At 42.1% G+C, this 18,995-nt stretch overlaps 1 protein-coding gene and 1 long non-coding RNA gene across 6 annotated transcripts in view; one reads left to right on the top strand and one right to left on the bottom strand.

Moving 5' to 3' along the window:
• ME3 (malic enzyme 3) overlaps positions 1-18,995 on the bottom strand; it is a 207,940-nt gene that overhangs the window by 93,941 nt on the left and 95,004 nt on the right. For all 5 annotated transcript variants that reach the window (XM_017510623.2, XM_017510621.2, XM_017510620.2 and 2 more), the window contains exons 3-4: positions 15,332-15,465; positions 12,211-12,360 (exon numbers count right to left, since the gene is read on the bottom strand). In XM_017510623.2, the coding sequence (XP_017366112.1) occupies positions 12,211-12,360; positions 15,332-15,465 (284 nt within the window). The remainder of the gene's footprint in view (positions 1-12,210; positions 12,361-15,331; positions 15,466-18,995) is intronic.
• Positions 1,357-18,995, top strand: part of LOC119468502 — a 21,048-nt gene continuing 3,409 nt past the window's right edge. Inside the window, exons 1-2 of the long non-coding RNA XR_005197181.1 lie at positions 1,357-1,511; positions 12,568-12,572. This is a non-coding gene — a long non-coding RNA (uncharacterized LOC119468502). The remainder of the gene's footprint in view (positions 1,512-12,567; positions 12,573-18,995) is intronic.

Genomic DNA, 18,995 nt, shown 5'->3' with positions numbered 1-18,995 from the left:
AAGAAAGGATATCAGAGATTAAAGATCAACTTAATCAAATAAAGCGTGAAGTCAAGATTAGAGGAAAAAAAATGAAAATAAACGAATAAAGCCTCCAAGAAATATGGGGCTATGTGAAAAGTCCAAACCTACATTTGACTGGTGTACTTGAAAGTGACAGGGAGATTGGAACGAAGTTGGAAAACACTCTTCTGGATATTATCAAGGAGAACATTCCAAACCTAGCAAGACAGGCTAACATTCAAATTCAGGATATAGAACAACACAAAGATACTCCTCGAGAAGAGCAACCCCAAGACACATAATCATTAGATTCACAAAGGTTCAAATGAAGGAAAAAATGTTAAGGGCAGCAAGAGACAAAGGTCAGGTTACCCACAGAGGGAATCCTATCAGACTAACAGTGGATCTCTCTGCAGAAACCCTACAAGCCAGAAGAGAGTGGGGGCCAATATTCAGCATTCTTAAAGAAAGTAACTTTCAATCCAGAATTTCATATCCAGCCAAACTAAGCTTCATAAGTGTAGGAGAAATAAGATCCTTTCCAGACAAGCAAATGCTGGGAGATTTTGTCACCACCAGGCCTGCCATACAAAAGCTCCTAAAAGAAGCACTAAATATGAAAAGGAAAAATTGCTACCAGCCACTGCAAAAACATACCAAAATGCAAAGACCATCAACACTATGAAGAAACTGCATCGACTAATAGGCAAAATAGCCAGCTAGCATCATAATGTCAGGATCAAATTAACATATAACAATATTAACCTTAAATGGGAATGGGCTAAATGCCCTAATTAAAAGACAGAGACTGGCAAATTGGATAAAGACTAAAGATCCATTGGTGTGCTGTATTTGGGAGACACATGTCACATGCAAAGACACACATAGGCTCAAAATAAACAAGTGAAGGAAGATTACCAAGCAAATGAGAAGCAAAAAAAGCAGGGGTTGCAATCCTAGTCTCTGATAAAACAGACTCTAAACCAAAAAGATCAAAAGAGACAAAGAAGGGCATTACATAATGGTAAAGGGATCAATAAAACAAGAAGAGCTAACTATCCTAAATACATATGCACCCAATACAGGAGCACCAAGATTCATAAAATTAGCCCTTAGAGACCTGCAAAGAGACTTAGAGTCCCACACAATAAGAGTGGGAGACCTTAACACCCCACTGTCAATATTAGACTGATCAATGAGACAGAAAATTTACAAGGATATTCAGGACTTGAACTCAGCTCTGGACCAAGCAGACCTAATAGACATCTATAGTACTCTCTACCCCAAATCAACAGAATATACATTCTTCTCAGCACCACATCATACATATTCTAAAATTGACTACACTACATAATTGGAAGTAAAACACTACTCAGCAAAGGCAAAATAATTGAAATCATAAGAAGCAGTCTCTTAGACCATAGTGCAATCAAATTAGAACTCAGGATTAAGAAACCTACTCAAAACCACATAACTACATGGGAACTGAACAACCTGCTACTGGATAAGTAGCAAAATTAAGGCAAAAATAAATAAATAACTTGAAACCAATGAGAACAAACACTCAATGTACGAGAATCTGTGGGACACAGCTAAAGCAGTGTTTAGAGGGAAATTTGTAGTACTAAATGCCCACAAGAGAAAGTGGGAAAGATTTAAAATTGACACCCTAACATCACAATTAGAAGAACTAGAGAAGCAAGAGCAAACAAATTCAAAAGTTAGTAGAAGACAAGAAATAATTAAGATCAGAACAGAAATGAAGGAGATAGAGACATGAAAAACCCTTGAAAAAAATCTATAAGTCCAGGAGCTGGTATTTGGAAAAGATTAACAAATAGAGAAGAAAAGAGAGAAGAAACAAATAGACACAATAAAAAATGATAAAAGGGATATTACCACTGATCCCATAGAAATACAAACTACCAGCCGAGAATACTATAAACACCTCTATGCAAATAAACTAGAAAATCTTGAAGAAATGGATAGATTCCTGGACACATACTCCCTCCCAAGACTGAACCAGGAAGAAGTCAAATTCATGAATAGACCAATAATAAGTTCTGAAATTGAGGCAGTAATTAATAGCCTACCAACCATAAAAATCCCAGGACCAGATGGATTCACAGCCGAATTCTACCAGAGGTACAAAGAGGAGCTGGTATTATTTCTTCTGAAACTATTCCAGGCAATATAAAAAGACAAACTCCTCGCTAACCCATTTAATGAGGCCAGCATCATTCTGATACCAAAAGCTGGCAGAGACACAACAAAAAAGAACATATTAGGCAAATATCCCTGAGGAACATCAATGCAAAAATCTTCAATAAAATACTGGCCAACCAAATCCAGCAGCATGTGAAAAAGCAACGATCCACCATGATCTAGTCAGCTTCATCCCTGGAATGCAAAACTGATTCAACATATGCAAATCAATAAACATAATCCATCACATAAACAGAACCAATGTCAAAAACTACATAATTATCTCAATAGATGCAGAAAAAGCCTTTGATAAAATTCAACACCGCTTCATGCTAAAAACTCTCAATTAACTAGAAATTGATGGAACATATCTCAAAATAATAAGAGCTGTTTATGACAAACCCACAGCCAATATCATACTGAATGGGTAAAAGCTGGAAGAATTCCCTTTGAAAACCAGCACAAGACAAGGATGCCCTCTCTCACTACTCCTATTCAACATAATATTGGATGTTCTGGCCAGGGCAATCAGACAAGAGAAAGAAACAAAGTATAGTCAAATAGGAAGAGAGGAAGTCAAATTTTCTCTGTTTGCAGGTGACATGGTTCCATATTTACAAAACCCAACCCTCTCAGCCCCAAATCTCCTTAAGTTGATAAGCAACTTCAAAAAAGTCTCATGATACAAAATCAATCTGCAAAAATCACAGGCATTTCTATACACCAATAATAGAAAAACAGCCAAATCATGAGTGAACGCTCCTTCATAATTGCTACAAAAAGAATAAAATACCTAGAAATACAACTTACAAGGGATGTGAAGGACTTCTTCAAGGAGAACTACAAACCACAGCTCAAGGAAATAAGAGAAGACACAAACAAACGGAAAAATATTCCATGCCTATGGATATGAAGAATCAATATTGTGAAAATGGCCATACCACCCAAAGTAATTTATAGATTCAATGCTATCCCCATCAAGCTACCATTGGCTTTCTTCACAGAATTAGTAAAAAACTACTTTAAATTTCATATGAAACCAAAAAAGATCCCCTATAGCCAAGACAATCCTAAGCAAAACAAACAAACAAACAAATAAAAAACCCAAAAAAACAAAGCTGCAGGCATCATGCTACCTGACTTTGAACTATACTACAGTGCTACCATAACCAAAATAACATGGTGCTAGCATTAGGGTAGATGGGTGCAGCAAACCACCATGGCAAGTGTATATACCTATGTAACAAATCTACACGTTCTGCACAGGTATCCCAGAACTTAAAGTATAATAAAACAAAATTAAGATATTAAATTAAATAAATAAATTAAAACTAAAAAAAAAGAAGTCATTGTTTGTAGATGAAACTCAGTGTGAGCAAAGTCAACATTTTGTGCATTTCACAGGTCAATAGGAGATCAGGGTTATCTGAGGAATGGTCCACTCAACTCCTGCTTATATGAATGTATTTCCTTCTCAGGGCTAGGAAATTCTCCCCACATCTATCCTTTTGATCATCATGGCTGTGATTGCCAGGGACAAAGGAGGAAAAGGACAGAGCCAGATAAAAAAGAAACAAAATCAGGTTGTTTAAATTGCCAGGGAAAAATGCCCTTGGCTAAAGGAAGTCAAACCCAGAACACCCTGTTCTCGTTAATAAAGTTCATCTGTCTCCAGTTTAAGTAAGGAAAACATAATCTCTTTATTTGTGTGGGGCTGCTCAGCCATTCCCACCTTCACTCCCACCCAAAGTCATGGATGGCTGAGGAGTGTCTGTCCTTTCCCTAGAGCAACCTGCTCCTTCAGGATGCTAAAGTCCCAGGCTGGTCACATGCATTTAAGCACAAACTCACTTTTTCAGATGCAAATCTCAAAGCTTCCACTAAAAAGTAAGCCCATTCCCTCCGTGATTGAAATCTGTATAACTCAGATACAAAAATAAATGTTCCTTCTCTCCTCTCCCTCTGTTCCAAAGTGTTTCAGCAATCTGGGATCTAGATACAATTAACTTAACTCCATGTGACATTTATGTCAAAAAACAAGTGAAGAACCTTATGCTTTGGAAGGACTCCTCTTCTTGCCACCTTCCTAAGATATATTCCGGCATCAATTCCCAAGCCACAGCATCAAACAGTCCATGACAGATTCTGGATTGCCCAGCTGGTCTGTCTGAGAAGGTGCCCATTTGTGAATCAGAGCTCTCAGCAAAAAATGACACTTCTGCAGATAAGCCTGCAAGCTTTTTCTTGTCAGAAAAACTATGTGTTTTCCTCACTTTATAGATGAGGAAAGTGAGGCCTAGAAAGGGGGAGGGATTGCAGGTCACACTACTAGTTGGTGACAGAAATTCATATCTCATGACTCCCAGCTCCTTCTACTAATGCACGGTGGGGCCTGGAAATATCTACTACTCCTGCGTCCTTCTGATGGTCTCTGTTCACTTTACAGTGACCTGCCTTTCACCGTCCTTTACTCCAGTGGTTTTCAAAGTGTGGTCCCTGGCCAGAAGCATCAACATCACCTGGACCTCGTTGATATGTAAATTCTCTGGTGCCATCCCAGGCTTGCTCAGTCTGGTTTAACAAGCCCTCCAGGTGATTTTAATGCTCACTAAACTTGAGATACCTACTTTAATCTGTTAGCTCCATCCAACCTATTCACAAGGGGATCAGATCCACCTGATTTCATAGCTCTTTTTCAGTTTGGCTGTTCTAGCTACCTGAGGCAGAGGTTAACTTATCTCTGAAGAAGGAGTGTTTATTGTAAAGTTTTGAAGAGGAACCAGAGTGGAAAGCTGTCATGAACTGAGGCAGCTCTCGGGACAACTCTCTCTGTGTTTTTCCTTCTTTCTCTCTCATCTGCTCTTCTCTCTCCATAGTATCATTCCTTTACTTTTAGCTCTATTATTTTCTGTTCCTTCTTGGACGGCATTTGCCATAGGTCTACTACAACCTGACTCTAAACCACAATACCCTTTTTGCCTTAATTTTTCTTCTCAACTGGCAAATTCTTTCTGTATAACTTCTTTCATGTCTCATTTCAAATTCCCGAAAAGGATATTAACTGGCCCAGTGCATCTCTTGAGCCAGGGCCATACTGGTCACATGGTTACCTGAATGATTAACCACCCTTGAACCTGATGTTTGCTGCTATCTAATCAATTATTGACATCACAAGAGTGGGCAGCTATTACCATTACAAGATGGGTAATTACATGGGGGAGTCAAGAGGATGAGAGTGCAACTTAGAAGTGAGACTTCTGTGTAGTGATAGGAACTTCAAGAGGAAATTGGGAGAGAGAGGAGGACAGCTGATGTAGAGCTCCCCCCACCAACCCTGTGAATGAGATGAAGGTGCTTGGGTGGTAAGGCTGAACAATTTGGCTTGCTGAAGGTTGAGTTGGAGATGAAGGTTCTGTTACCTTACTATGACCTCAATCTTAAGGAGTACTTCCAGGCTGGGATGGGCTGGAAAATACGGGATGCAGGTTATCAACTCCCTAAAAGTCACAGAAGATCCAAGCTGTAAGGAATTTCAGGAAACACCCAGCTCAGCAGTTCTCAGCCCTGGTTGCCCATTAGAGTGCTTTGAAGAGCTTCTGAAAACCAGAGATGCCTGGACTCCCCTTCAGGGATTCTGATTTAAACCTCCCCAGACACTTTACGTGCACAGCCAGGACTGAGAATTGGAGCTTTAACTTGACCCTCTTAATTTTACAGGTGGGGAAACTTGGGCTTAGTTATATGACCATGGCTCACTTAAAGATCTCATTTCTAACTTGGTTATAGAGTTTGGGTTACTGGATCATAAAATGTTAGAACTAGAAGAGATCACAGAAGCCATGCAGTGGAACCCTACCACTGTTACTAGAGGCTAATGAGCTAAGTGACTTGTCCAAGGAGTCGTAGTCAGAAAGGGGATGGTTGAGGGCTGGAACCCAGATCTCCTGATTCCTAATCCAGTGCTCACTCCATGACAGCCAAGAACAAGGGACTAAAAGGGCCAGATGAGAGGTTAACCAGAACCAGCTGCAGACCTTGCACATACTCTACCCAAGGAAGCCTTTCCAGCAGCACAGCTGAAAGTTTGGCTGCAGAATCTGGGTGGAATTGGATGACAAGCAGTCTTGGCCAAAGGAATCGGTGCTTTGGGGCCCTGAGATTGGGCAGGAGGCTGGTTTGATGATGCTAGTCCTTGCTTTCTGCTTGCCTCTCAGTGTGCTGGGAATATGCTTGTGTGTATTCCCAATCAATGGACAGCTGGGTTGGAACTGTATTGTGATGTGCTCTAAAACCATGCCCTGGGTGTCAGGGATCTTTCCATTTACTGAGGCAAGGTTGTCTTTGTTTTCCAGAGTGGCTTTGGTCAACGTGTTGGCACTCATTGGTCTTGCATACAGCTAGAAATGGGCTCCAGTGGGTATTTAGGAAGCAGAGGCATGTGATTCCTGTCCCAGGGTCCCTCTGGGTGTGTCTGCACATGCACACGTATGTGGGAGTTGCTGGTGGAGGTGGTTGAAGACAAGAAGGTTCCAATGCAAGAAAATGAAGCATACCAGACATACTGAGTGGGAAGCAGGAAACTCCAAGGAGGTAAATGTGAGCCTTAACTAGATCCTCTTATGGATATGGGGTGAGGGGGAAGAAGAGATGAAAAAGTAATGCCCCTTCTTTAAGCTTATGAGTGGCTTTACAATTAACAAAGCATGTTCACATGCGTTTAGCCCTTCTGACTCCCATAATGATCCCACAAGGTTAGTTCCTGTGATAGTTCCTCAGATAGTTCCTGTGATCTGAGCTTGGAGCAGTGGAGTAGCTGGGCTCCAAGGCCACATGGTATTTAGATGAGGGGGCTGAACCACTACCTCTGACTCCAGCCCAAGTGCTCTGTCCAACATGATATACTACTTCTCCCAAGTATGAGTGTGTGTGTTTGCACACATGTGTGTGCACCTCCTGGGTGCAGACCTGTCTGGCAAGGGAAGTTTAAATGAAGGCCAGAATGAGGAGTCATGTTTACCAGAGCCACCAGGGGCTGAACTATGACTGGAAATGGGCTCTGAGTCAGCCGTGATGTCTTAGATAAGTTAGCTTTTGTTTTCATCTCAGCAAAATAATAAGAACCTCGTGGGGTTGTTGTAGGGTTCAACAACAATGCACACAAAGTAGCTAGACCAGGGCCCACCATGAGCAGCACACGCGTTCAATAAATGGTAACTGTTAATATCTTGTATGTGTGTTATTGGCTGGTGTGCAGAAGCCCACCTGTTTGCAGATAAGAAAGACAGCAGCTTGGCTCAGGTCCAAGAGCTGCTGGCTTTGTCCAAATAAATCTTCAGGTACTTTCCACAGATCCTTCGACTACACAAAACCAAGTCCCACTTCCCAGCCTCACCTTTCTAACTTATCACAGCATGATCTCTAATTCCTCACATATGCTTGCTAATGATTTGCTAGTTAACTGCAGGTGATTTCAGGTCTGAATCAAACAACAGTGTGGCAGTACTTCAGAGGACTGGGGTGGCCTCAGTAGGTTTACAGTGTGTATTATTGGGTAGGGTGACTGAGGAGATAACAACTCCTGGGGATCCTGAGTCAAGCAGATCACAGCTGCTGAGCTCCTATTAGGGCCAGGCCCTTTACATTTGGAATCTGATTAAATCCTCCTAAGCAGCCATGTGAATAGGCGTTATTCCCATTTTACACATGAGGAGACTGAGAAGGTGCTAAATTAATTGTCACAAGTCATCAAGAGGTGAGATTCAAGGCCAAGCCTGCCTGGCTTCAAAGTCCTTGCTACTTCTACTACCTACAACCCAGCCCTCTGACAAAGACTCTCCTTTGACCAAAACTTTAGTTGGGCTCCTGAGTCCTCTCCGACTAGGTCAGACATTGGGCTTTCCTCCCTATCCTTGTAGAATCCAGTTTGAGCAAGAATCCTGCTAAGTCAGTTTGGCTAAAATCCTCCACCTACCTTTGGTAACTTGCCCCCCTTGTTATCTCAGGACCCTGGCCTGCCTTCAGCAATAATCCCATCTTATCAATGTTTTCTGTATGTGTTTTTTAACCAGTAACCTCTCATTCTTGATGTTTCCTCCTAGTAATTTCCCACACACTGCCCCTGCCACATGCTGTTCCTGGGATAAATCCCCATTTGTCCTTACCAGAGTCAGAGTTGAGTCCACTCTCTCTCCCTCACTGCAAGACCCCTCGGCTGTGGTTCATACATCCATGGTGATCCCCCGCCCTCCAGCTCCTGAATAAACTCTGCCTTACCATCTTTAATAAGTACCATAATGTTTTCTTTCAGACCTCCATCACCCATATGGGCTGGACCCCACACCAAACCCAGGAAATGTTAGGTCTACAGGATGAGGCCTGTGAAGACAGGGCTGGTCAAGAGATAGGTGGCCTGGGAAAAGGAGAGTATTTGCTGACACTGGACCCCATATTGGCTTCCTCCCCACGACTTTTCTCTGGATTGAGTTCTATTTTGGCCTTGATCCAGCCTCACCTCTGGCTTTCACCTCTTCTAGGTCACACACTAGTGACTGACCTTCAGGGGGCATTCCCTCAAGCCACGCTCATGGAGGTGCATGTAGAGGATGTATCAGGTGGGAGGCAGAATGAAGCAGAGGAGGCTCCACCAGAGCCCAGAACCTTCTGCGGTGCCTATCTGCCCAGGGATACTCAGTCCCAAGATACTCTATTCCCAGTTGTGAGGTGATGCAGAACCCCAGGCATGTTGGAGGCTCAATTTTAGTAACAGCTGGATGTAATTAGCTTTGGTGGGGGGCCAGTTCCTTTTACAGAGGACTTCATTGTTCTTGGGAACCTGGCAGTAATGCTTATCATTTCAGAAACTGAGAAGGCTCTGGCTCTCTCCCTCTTGGCCTTGAGACTGTCCTCCCTTCAGATGCTAATCCACAAATTAAGTCCAAGCCAGGTCTCAGATGAAGTTCAGGGCTGGGGTGGAGCCCAAACTCTTATTTCCCTCAGGAGCAAGACAGGTGTGGAATCTATATCTGGAAAGCAGCCAAAAGGAAACCTAGAGCAACAACTCAGAATGTCACATGTCAAATAACTTAATTGGGTAATCATCTGAAGAAGGGTTTGTGCACAACATATGCGGGAAGTCTGAACCAAGAGTGTGAAGGACTAATCCAAGAAGATGGTTAAGTCTGCCCAAGCCTGCCTCAGCCTCACCCAGCTGCAGGCCCCAGGACCTCACTGGATCAATTCCTCCCTGGAGAGCACTGGAAATGGTATCTAACAATCTCCATCTGAGATCCCTGGGCAGTCAAACATTCCTGGAGCTGCAATGACATCACACCCAGAATGCCCACCAACTGTGCACAGTCTTAAACTATAAGAGGCAGTGTAGTGTAATGGTTGCCTGTCTATACTTTGGTTCAGATTGGGTTGGGCCCTGGCTTTGCTGGTTATAAACTGTGTGACTTTGGGTAAGTTATTTCCCTGTGCCTCAGTTTTTCTGTCTGCAAATAAGATGATAATAGGACCTACCTCCTAGGGAGGTTATAATAATTAAATGAGTTAAGATATGTAAATTCAGTCCTAGTGGTTTCCCTGGATTCTGGAGTGGGCTCTGGAGGCAAATTCTCCTTTCACAAGCCTGTTGCATATGCAGGGTCCTGAGCCTGATGACTGGAACCAACTGAAGCACCACAGTCTAGTCTCCATAGGAGCTTATGGAGTAAGGGCTTTCACACAATCCTGGCAGTAGGGGACCAGAGTTGGACAGCCTTGAATTTCCATAAGATTTCAGCCAGGGGAGATGGTTAACCTTGCCTTAGGGAATAAAGGCCCTCTTCAGGAAAAAGCTGGTTCTGGAAAAGCAAAATTGTATATGTTTGCATAATCTTGGGTTTGGTTTCCCTCCGAAGTTAAAAGAGTTAGTTTGTTACGTGTTCAGTGATTCAATTTTCTTGGTAAATATGTAAACATGCATATGTACAATATGACTCAACATCTATCAATCCTTTCTTCTTTCTACAATAGTTACTGAAGAGAAATAGACACTGATATTTATCTCGTTCCAATTTTATGCCAGGTACCTGATCCACACTTCTCATTTTACCCTCTTAATGACTGAGGTAGGTGGTATTATTACCTCTATTTCACAAATGTGGAAATTAAGGGAGAGAGAGGATAAGAAAATCCCCCAGGGTCAAGGAGACTAAAATTCAGGGCTGACTGCAAAGAACCAATTATTCACAGTGAGTACACAGCATTACTTTCCCAACCGAGTGACAACTACTTGCCAAGTATTGGTCTAGAATACAGAATGGATCCGTCATGTTTCTTGCCCCTTCAAGAATTTTGTATTCTAGTAGAAGAGAGTTATATACAAACAAATAAAAACATAAAGAAAACTATGGGATAGAAGAAGTAAGTATAATGGATCGTGAGGAGGCCAAGAAAGGGGTGGTCAGTTCATCCTGAGAGGACTGGGGACAGTTCCCAGGAGAAGTTGACCCTTGGGGTGGGCCTTGAAGGGTAACCTGAATTGTGATGAGTGGAGACTAGGGAAAGGGGAGATGCAGGAGTTTGAGGCAGACAGGACCATACATGCAAATGCATGGAGAAGAACACCGGTGTACTTGGGCATGGATAATAGATCAGAGTAGCTAGAACATTGGATTTTGGAGCTGAACTGTGACAGGCTTAGCTTTATCAAACTATTGGGCTTGATTCTTTAAGCCCTGGGAGCTGCTAAATGCCTCAGATGAAATGCCCATGAGCTGATTTTTGCTGAAAAGACCATTTCTGAGAAGGAACGGGGAGGTACATAGAGTCCTGCATCCTTCAGAAATGTACCATCAGCTCCCAATGTCTCTGCCACTGCTGGTTTCGGGAATGAGAATAAGAGAACAGGAGTCTTTTTCCTGTTGAAAGAAGCATGTTGAAGGCCAGAACTGCTATGGGGCCCTGGCATAGTGGCTGTCCATAGGTTTGCAAAAGCCTGGTTGTTCTGAGTGATGAAAACGTGTCTGCTGCAACAGGTGAACACACCACCATCAAGATGAGGTCTGATGCGCTATCCTTTGCCAGTTGTAACAATGGGACCCAGAAAGAAACAGGACTGGCATTGGGAACACACTGTGACCATCTTGTAATGTTCAACCCAAATTCTGGCTACCAAACTAGAAGACTGATTTTCCAAATTAACAATTACATGTTCCCCATATAACATGTGATTTACAAACACTGACTTATAAATTCTACATAAATGTAAATTACACATCTGTGCACAGTATGTTGCATATTTACATATTTGAACATAGACTAGAATAATATTCCATTATATTTTATAAGCCAGGTAGCTCTTTTAACACTAGCGCTAGAACTATGTATTTATAATTATCAGGCACCTTCCACTGAGGACCCTCCCATTTTTTCTTTTTTAAATATATATTCTGAAATCATTATTAAAAAAAATCTGATTGCTTTAGAAAACTGCCCAAAATTCTTTGGCTCTGAAAGAAAATGGAGTGCCAAAGTTTTGTCTAATAACATGACATCTAAAATGGAATCTGAGTCAATCCAAAGGAAGATATGCTGGTTTTTCGAGACAGCAAAAGAATTCAGTCTTTGGTATCCACCACTCCATTATTCATTGGCCCAAACTTGCAGGAGAGCTGTTGGTACTTTAGAGATGACCAGAGCGGGTGAGAGAAGTAATAGGTAGATAATGAGAGAAAAACAACCTGAACCCTTTCTCAGGCCAACTCTGAGCATGTTGAGCATTTATTATTTGGAAGTAAAGAAGATTCAATATCCCCTTGCTAGCTACTCTTTCAGCTCATTTCTCTGCTTATTGGGTCATTTTCCTGAGCAAGTGCTTAAAATCAAATGTCTCTTTGTTGGACCACTGATCCAATCAGGAGTTAGCCTGTAGGGTCCCAATAAGCATGAATGGTGGAAAGAATTTATTCCCCTCTATGAAGCAGCCCCTCCCAGAGCCCTCACTCCACAGTAGCTCACCGGGGTCTGCGGAAGGTCAGGCCATAGTGCTGACAGGCCAGCCCCACTGTGGGTGTGTACACGATCGGCATGAACTTCTCCACATCTGAGGTCAGCACTCGGTAGAAAAGCTTCTCATTCCGGTCTTGGAGTGTCATGAGAATGATGTACCTTCGAAAGGGAGAGAAAAAGCAGGCTGATGTGTGGTAGCAGCAGGCCCTGACGCCTCTGTGGTATGGTGCAAAGACCCAGGGCTCTTGCTGCTGCTCGGCTACAAGGGTACATTCAGGGCAAGCCATCTGCCCTGAGCATGAGCTTCAACAGCTATGAAATGTGAAGATGACCTGCCTGTGATGCTTATTATTATACATGGTGTAGGTACTGTTCTAAATATTTTACATTAATTCCTTTAAAATTTCCCAATGGCTTGTGAAGTAGGCACCATAATTCTTGCCATTTTAGAGGCAAGGAGACTAATATGGAGAGAAATTAACTTACCCCAGGTCTCATGGCAGGGTAGGAATTTGAATCTAAGCAATCTGACTCTGGAATCTGTGCTCTCAACCACTGTGTAAGATGCTTATGATATTATGTGGACATTAATGAATGACAATAGCATAATAATTTTCTGGGGGTGGGGTAGGGTCAAGGAAAATCCTGGGCATATAAGCACTCTATGGACTGGCCTTTCCAGCAACACTGGGCTGGTTCCTGTCATAAGTTTTGATTTCTAAAAATAACCTCTCCTTTACCTATTTCCTGAAACCTGAAATCACTAAGCCAGGAAAAGAGCCTTCCATTCAGACTCCTAAGAATGCAAAAACCTCTGTGAGAGAAAACCTAGGGGCTGAAATTCATAATTAAATGTGGCTGCTAATATCGCAACCTTTCTAGATAACAATCTGGGGGAGAGTTCTAAGGTACTTGATGCTCTGGCATGGGGTGGGATGACAGAAATGCTCTAATGGGGAAAAATACTCTGCTCTGGTGAAATGATCACTGGGCATGACATCAGGATCCCGAGTTTGAATCCCAGCTCTGCCGTTTATTAGCTGTGTGAACTTGGGAAAGTCTTGTGTGACCCCTTGGGTCTCAGCCTCTTCGTCTCTACCAAAGGCATTGGTCCTTTGGTGGAAAACTGAAAAGTGTGTTCTGGAAGGTGTTTTTAGCAAGGGAGGATTGATACTCAGGAATAGCCAGGATCTCAGCCCATTGCCAGTGTGGGATTCTCTTACCCAATAGCCATTTGTGCACATTTTTTCTCAATTCTACATTCAGCTATGTCAAACTAGTAATCTGAAATCAGCCATGGTACAAGTATTTATACTATGGAATCTGGGAGATGCCATAATCTCCTATCCCACCCCTCATCCCACATAGAGAACCAGTTATAAAAGATTTACCAGCACATCACTGCTCTTACCCTAGAGAAGATGGGGAGTTTTCTTAGCATGTCCCCAAGCACCCTGTAAAATGAAGGATTCCTGGGAATAAGTGGGTCAATGTGGTCAATGCAGCATCAGGAGCCAGCCCTGTACAGCTCCCAGGAAAGGGCACACTCTTTTGTCACTGAGCCTGGAATGTTTCCCCAGGCCTATGAGTGAGGCCCATATAGCTGGAAAAAACTGGGGAGGGAAGGATTTTGGAATTTAACTTTTAGAACTTAATATCTGTAGGAAAGAGGATTTCACTTTGGACTTGATTTCTTCTTTATAAATTTAACAAAAGAAGAAGGCTCAGATTGTTCAAAGTTAGGGCGTGTCTCATCCTGTTAGTTGAATTCATTGTGTAATTTCTGGCTTGCTCTTCAGAGCGACTTAGCTAGACCCAATCAGAGTGAGATTAAAAAAAAGAGGGAGAGGATACTTGGCCTGACTACAGTATGGCCTTGGAATTAATGTGAGTAACATCCTTCAAGTTTAGAGCTTTGGGAGTAGGGGTGGGGTATGGGCTGAGGCTTCTGTGTTCATCACCACTCAGAAGCAATGGATGGTATGGGGGAAACATAGGAATATGAGTGCAGGGTGACCCTGGCATGCTACTGAGCTCTGCCCCTAGGGGGACAGCCACACGCTCAAGGACCCGAAGTTTTGGCCAGTTTGTTCTATAGTTTGTTTGTTCTAAGAGGGGAATTCCTTATCTTCTTTTTACATTTCTGCTAGAGCCCATGACAAGGTGACATATTTACTTGAAAATGCTGACATAGTGCCTACTATGTGCCAGGCACTGTTCTAAGCACATCATAAATACTAAGGCATTTAATCCTCATAACAACCCTATGACTTTTCCCTATGGTACTCATTGTACCAATGAGAAAGACCCATATAGGCTAAGTAACTTTTGCTATTAAGAGGTAGAATATAGATTTGAACTCAATGTAGTACTAGAATCTAGTCTTGTAGCCACTGGGCTCTGCTGCTTCTTAGCTGTGGCATAGAAGAGAAATGAAAAGCATAGACTCTGGAGCCAGGTCTCTGTGTCCAAATCCTAGCTATGCCCATTTATAGCCATGCTACCTGGGAAGTAACACCTTCTTCAGTAAAGCTGTTAAAGTTGAACCTGTGATTCCCTATTGACTCTTTATGTCTGGATCTCCATTGGAGAAGAATGCAGAGAGGGGGCAGGGTTATTAACTGCTCCCCATAACCTCTAACAAATGATATCTAGGTTCATCCTAAAGCATCCCCTGTCCATTTCCCTCTCCCTGACCACATCCCCTTAATTCCAGGAACCCAAGCCATGTACCACTTCCTTAACATGCCTGTCTCTACGTCTTTGCTCCACTTCTTTCCTCTTAGTGAAATGCTCTTCCTAAACTCCATTGCTGTCTGCTGAAGTCTTATCAGTGCTTCTTATGCTGACTCAGTTTCTACCACTTCCCAGAGGCCCTCCCAGATTCCAATGGTTGGAATGCAGTTTCTCTTCCCAGTTCCCCCAGGACATGTGGGCTATGCCTCAGTCATAAAAAGCCTTGTCTCTCAGGGAGACCATGCATTCTTTAGGAGGTAGGGCTGAGTCTGGGAAGTCTTTGGGCTCTCAGCCTTTTTTAGCTGGAGAGTTTCCAGAAAACCCTCTGTGAAGCACAGGAAACAGACAGCTCAGCCCAAGGACCAAGCAGAGAGAGCGGATGCTAGGTACTAACTTGTCCAGGTCACTCTGCTGCCGCTCGTAATATCTCATGATCCGGAGGAGCTGGACGTCCTGGCTCAGAAAGCAGGGGGGGATTAGGCCGTGGATTCCAAGCTGCAGCCTTTCTTCAAGTGTAAAGGCCATCCCCTGGGAAGAACAAGAAAAAAACACCCACACATAAGTGCATACTTGGGAAACAAAGAAACAGGGGGGTCCCACCCACAGACAGGCAAAAGTCAGTGTGACTCGGTAGAAAGGGCCCTCAACTCAAATCCCACCTCGGCTATTTAAGTAGGAGGGTCATCTTGTGCCAGTTACTTTGATGCTTACTTTCAGCTTCCTCACTGGAAAAAAATGGAGAAAATATCTGTATCATCAGGGTTTTTTTGTTTTTGGTTTTGTTTTGTTTTGTTTTGTTTTGAGATGGAGTCTCATTCTGTCACCCAGGTTGGAGTGTAGTGGCGTGATCTCATCTCACTGCAACCTCCACCTCCTGGGTTCAAGCAGTTCTCCTGCCTCAGCCCCCTGAGTAGCTGGGATTACAGGTGTGTACTACCACACCCGGCTAATTTTTGTATTTTTAGTAGAGACGGGGTTTCACCATGTTGGTCAGTCTGGTCTTGAACTCTTGAACTCATGATCTGCCTGCCCCAGCCTCCCAAAGTGCTGGGATTACAGGCATGAGCCACTGCACCCGATGGTTTTTCTGTTTTGTTTTCTTTTTTTAAAAATATATGTTTTATTTTATTTTTTAGAACAGTGATATGGTTTGTCTCTGTGTTCCCACCCAAATCTCATCTTGAATTGTAATCCAAATCTATAGTCCCAATCACTGGTGGGAGGTGATTGAATCATAGGGCAGGTTTCCACATGCTATTTTTGTTATAGTGAGTGAATTCTCATGGGATCTGGTTGTTTGATAAGTGTCTGGTGCTTCCTCCTTTTCTCTCTCTCCTGCCATCATGTAAGACCCGCTTGCTTCCCATTCCCCTTCTACCATGATTCTAAGTTTCCTGAGGCCTCCCTAGCCATGTGGAACTATGAGTCAATTAAGCCTCTTTTGTTTATAAATTACCCAGTCTCGGGTAGTATCTTTATAGCAGTGTGAAAATAAACTAATACAAACAGTATTTACAGAAAAACTGAGAAGACAGTACAGAGTTCCCATATGCCCCTTCATCCAGTGTCCCTGATTATTAACATTTGACATTAGTAGTATAAGTTCATTACAGTTAATGAACCAATAATGATCCATTATTATTAACTAAAGCCTTTAGTTTATTCAGATTTTTAAAAGTTTTTATCTAACATATATAGATATATAGATATAGATAAATATGTGTATATATGTATTGTTAATATATATTACATATAATATATATTATTTATATTATATATATATATATTTTGTTCCAGGACCCCATCCAGGATCCCATATTAAATTTAGTCATCGTTTCTCCTTAGGCTCCTCTTGGCTCTGACAGTTTCCCAGATGTCCCTTGTTTTTGATGACCTTAACATTTTGGAGAAGCCCTGGTCAGGTATTTTGCACATACCCCTCTACTGGACCTTGTCTGATGTTTTTCTCATGATTGGATTGTGGTTAATGGGTTTTTGGAAGGAAGATCACAGAAGTAGAGTGCCATTTTCTTCACATTGGACTAAGGGTACATATAATAAATGTGATTATCACTGTTGATATGGACCTCAGTTAGTGGCCAGAGTCATGCTTATCAGGTTTCTCCACTGTAAAGTTACTCCTGCTTACTTCTGGCCTTGGCCATTGGGAGTGTTCTCAGTTGGTTCTTGGATTTCTTTGATATACTACACATAATGTAGCAGTGGTGGGTTCTTTGTTGGTTTTTGTTTTGAAATTCCTTATTTTCTGGCACTACAAGATGCTCCAGGTTCATTTTGTACATTGCTAGCTGTGGTCCTAGACTAAGCCATTTCTTCAAGGATCCCCAATTCCTTTTTCGGAGCATGGTATTAGAAGGCAAGATTTGGGCACTACTTAACTCCTGTGTCCCTTACATATTTCTAGTCCCTCTCAGTTGGCAGAGCAAGGAAATATACTTGTGTATATTAAAACACAACATATGAATGAATTAACAAAATGTATATACATGCAATGAAAATGTATTCAGCAATGAAAAGGAATGAAGTTCTGCTCTGTGCTACTTCATGGATGAACCTTGAAAACACTACGCTAAGTAAAATAAGCCAGACACAAAAGGACAATATTATGTGATTTTACTTATATGAAATGTCTGGAACAGAAAAATTAATAGAGACAGAAAGTAGCTTTGAAGTCCCCATGGACTTGAAGGAAGGCAAGTGATGGCTATTGATTATTGGTTACAGAATTTCTGTTTGGAGTGAGAAAAAGTTTTAAAAATGGATAATGGTGATGGTTGTACAACATTGTGAATGTACTTAGTGCCATTTAATTGTATAATTAAAAATTGTCAAAATGGCTAATTTTATATTATATATATTTTACCACAGCTTAAAAAACTACTAAGGTAATATATCCCAAATTGTTGAATTATACAACCTTAAATGGGTGCAATGTATGGTATATAAATTATATTTCAAAAATTTTTTTAAAAGAGTTCTTTGCATGTTTTGAATATAAGCCCTTTACTGGACATGTATTATGTAAATATTTTTCCTAGACTGTGGCTTTTCATTCTCTTGGCAGTGTCTTCACAGACCAGCATTTTCTAGTTTGATTGTTGGGGAGCGAGATGGGGAATAAGAAGATGTCATGGAATCTCCGACCTGGTCATAAACAAGCCCTGTAGAGACAATGTTTGCTGGAAGAAGTTACAGGAACTGTACTCACAAGAGATACTGTGAGAATGGGACAGAGGCTGTCCCACCTTTATCTCAAGATAAGAAGGTCCAACACATGGTGAAAAACAGAAATTTTTTCTGTGCAGAACTCAGGGTGGCCCTCCTGGAGTGAGGGCTACCCTGACACTGGAGCTCCTCGAGACACTTCCTCAGCTTTCTCATGGAAGGCCCTAGCAACTCTAACAATAGTGATCCCCTGAGTTGCTCCATGGGTGGCAGACATAAGAAGGAAGGGGCCAGAATCCTCAGGGGTTTTATGCAGGCCTGCTAATGTGACTCCTGTTGAATTTAAGGCTGATCATAGCTGGGGCAACTCTGGTTAAGTCTTTTATCTATACTGAGTCCCAAATAATGCAAGTATTCTCCTAAAAGTGAAGAAAGCTGTGTGGGTGATAAATGAGACTTCAATTATGCTGTTGACAGGCAGCTTTCCCCAGATTCCCTTGGGGAGAGAAAACCCACAAAGGTAGGTAGCATCAGAGCTCCCTTTATTCCTCTGCCACTCAAGACGATTTCATCCAAAACTATTACAAGCTCTTTGATAGGGAATTACGAACCACAGGGAGATTCAAACCCATATACTGATTATCCACACCTTAGAGGTGTTGCTATTATCAGCTCTAAGGAACAGTCTATAATGAATATCTAATCTTATTCCATACTTTCCTTACAGCCACATTGAGAGGGAGGTTTTACAACCTTCCGTTTACAGATAAGAAATACAAAAATTCAGCTGGGCATGGTGGCGTGTGCCTGTAATCCCAGCTACTCAGGAGGCTGAGGCAGGAGAATTGCCTGAACCCAGGAGGCAGAGGTTG

The sequence above is a fragment of the Cebus imitator genome, unplaced genomic scaffold, assembly GCF_001604975.1.
Source record: "Cebus imitator isolate Cc_AM_T3 unplaced genomic scaffold, Cebus_imitator-1.0 Scaffold442, whole genome shotgun sequence".
Taxonomy (NCBI): Eukaryota; Metazoa; Chordata; class Mammalia; order Primates; family Cebidae; genus Cebus; species Cebus imitator.
The sequence above is the reverse complement of the archived record's forward strand: the minus strand, read 5'-3'. Positions and strand labels throughout refer to the sequence as shown.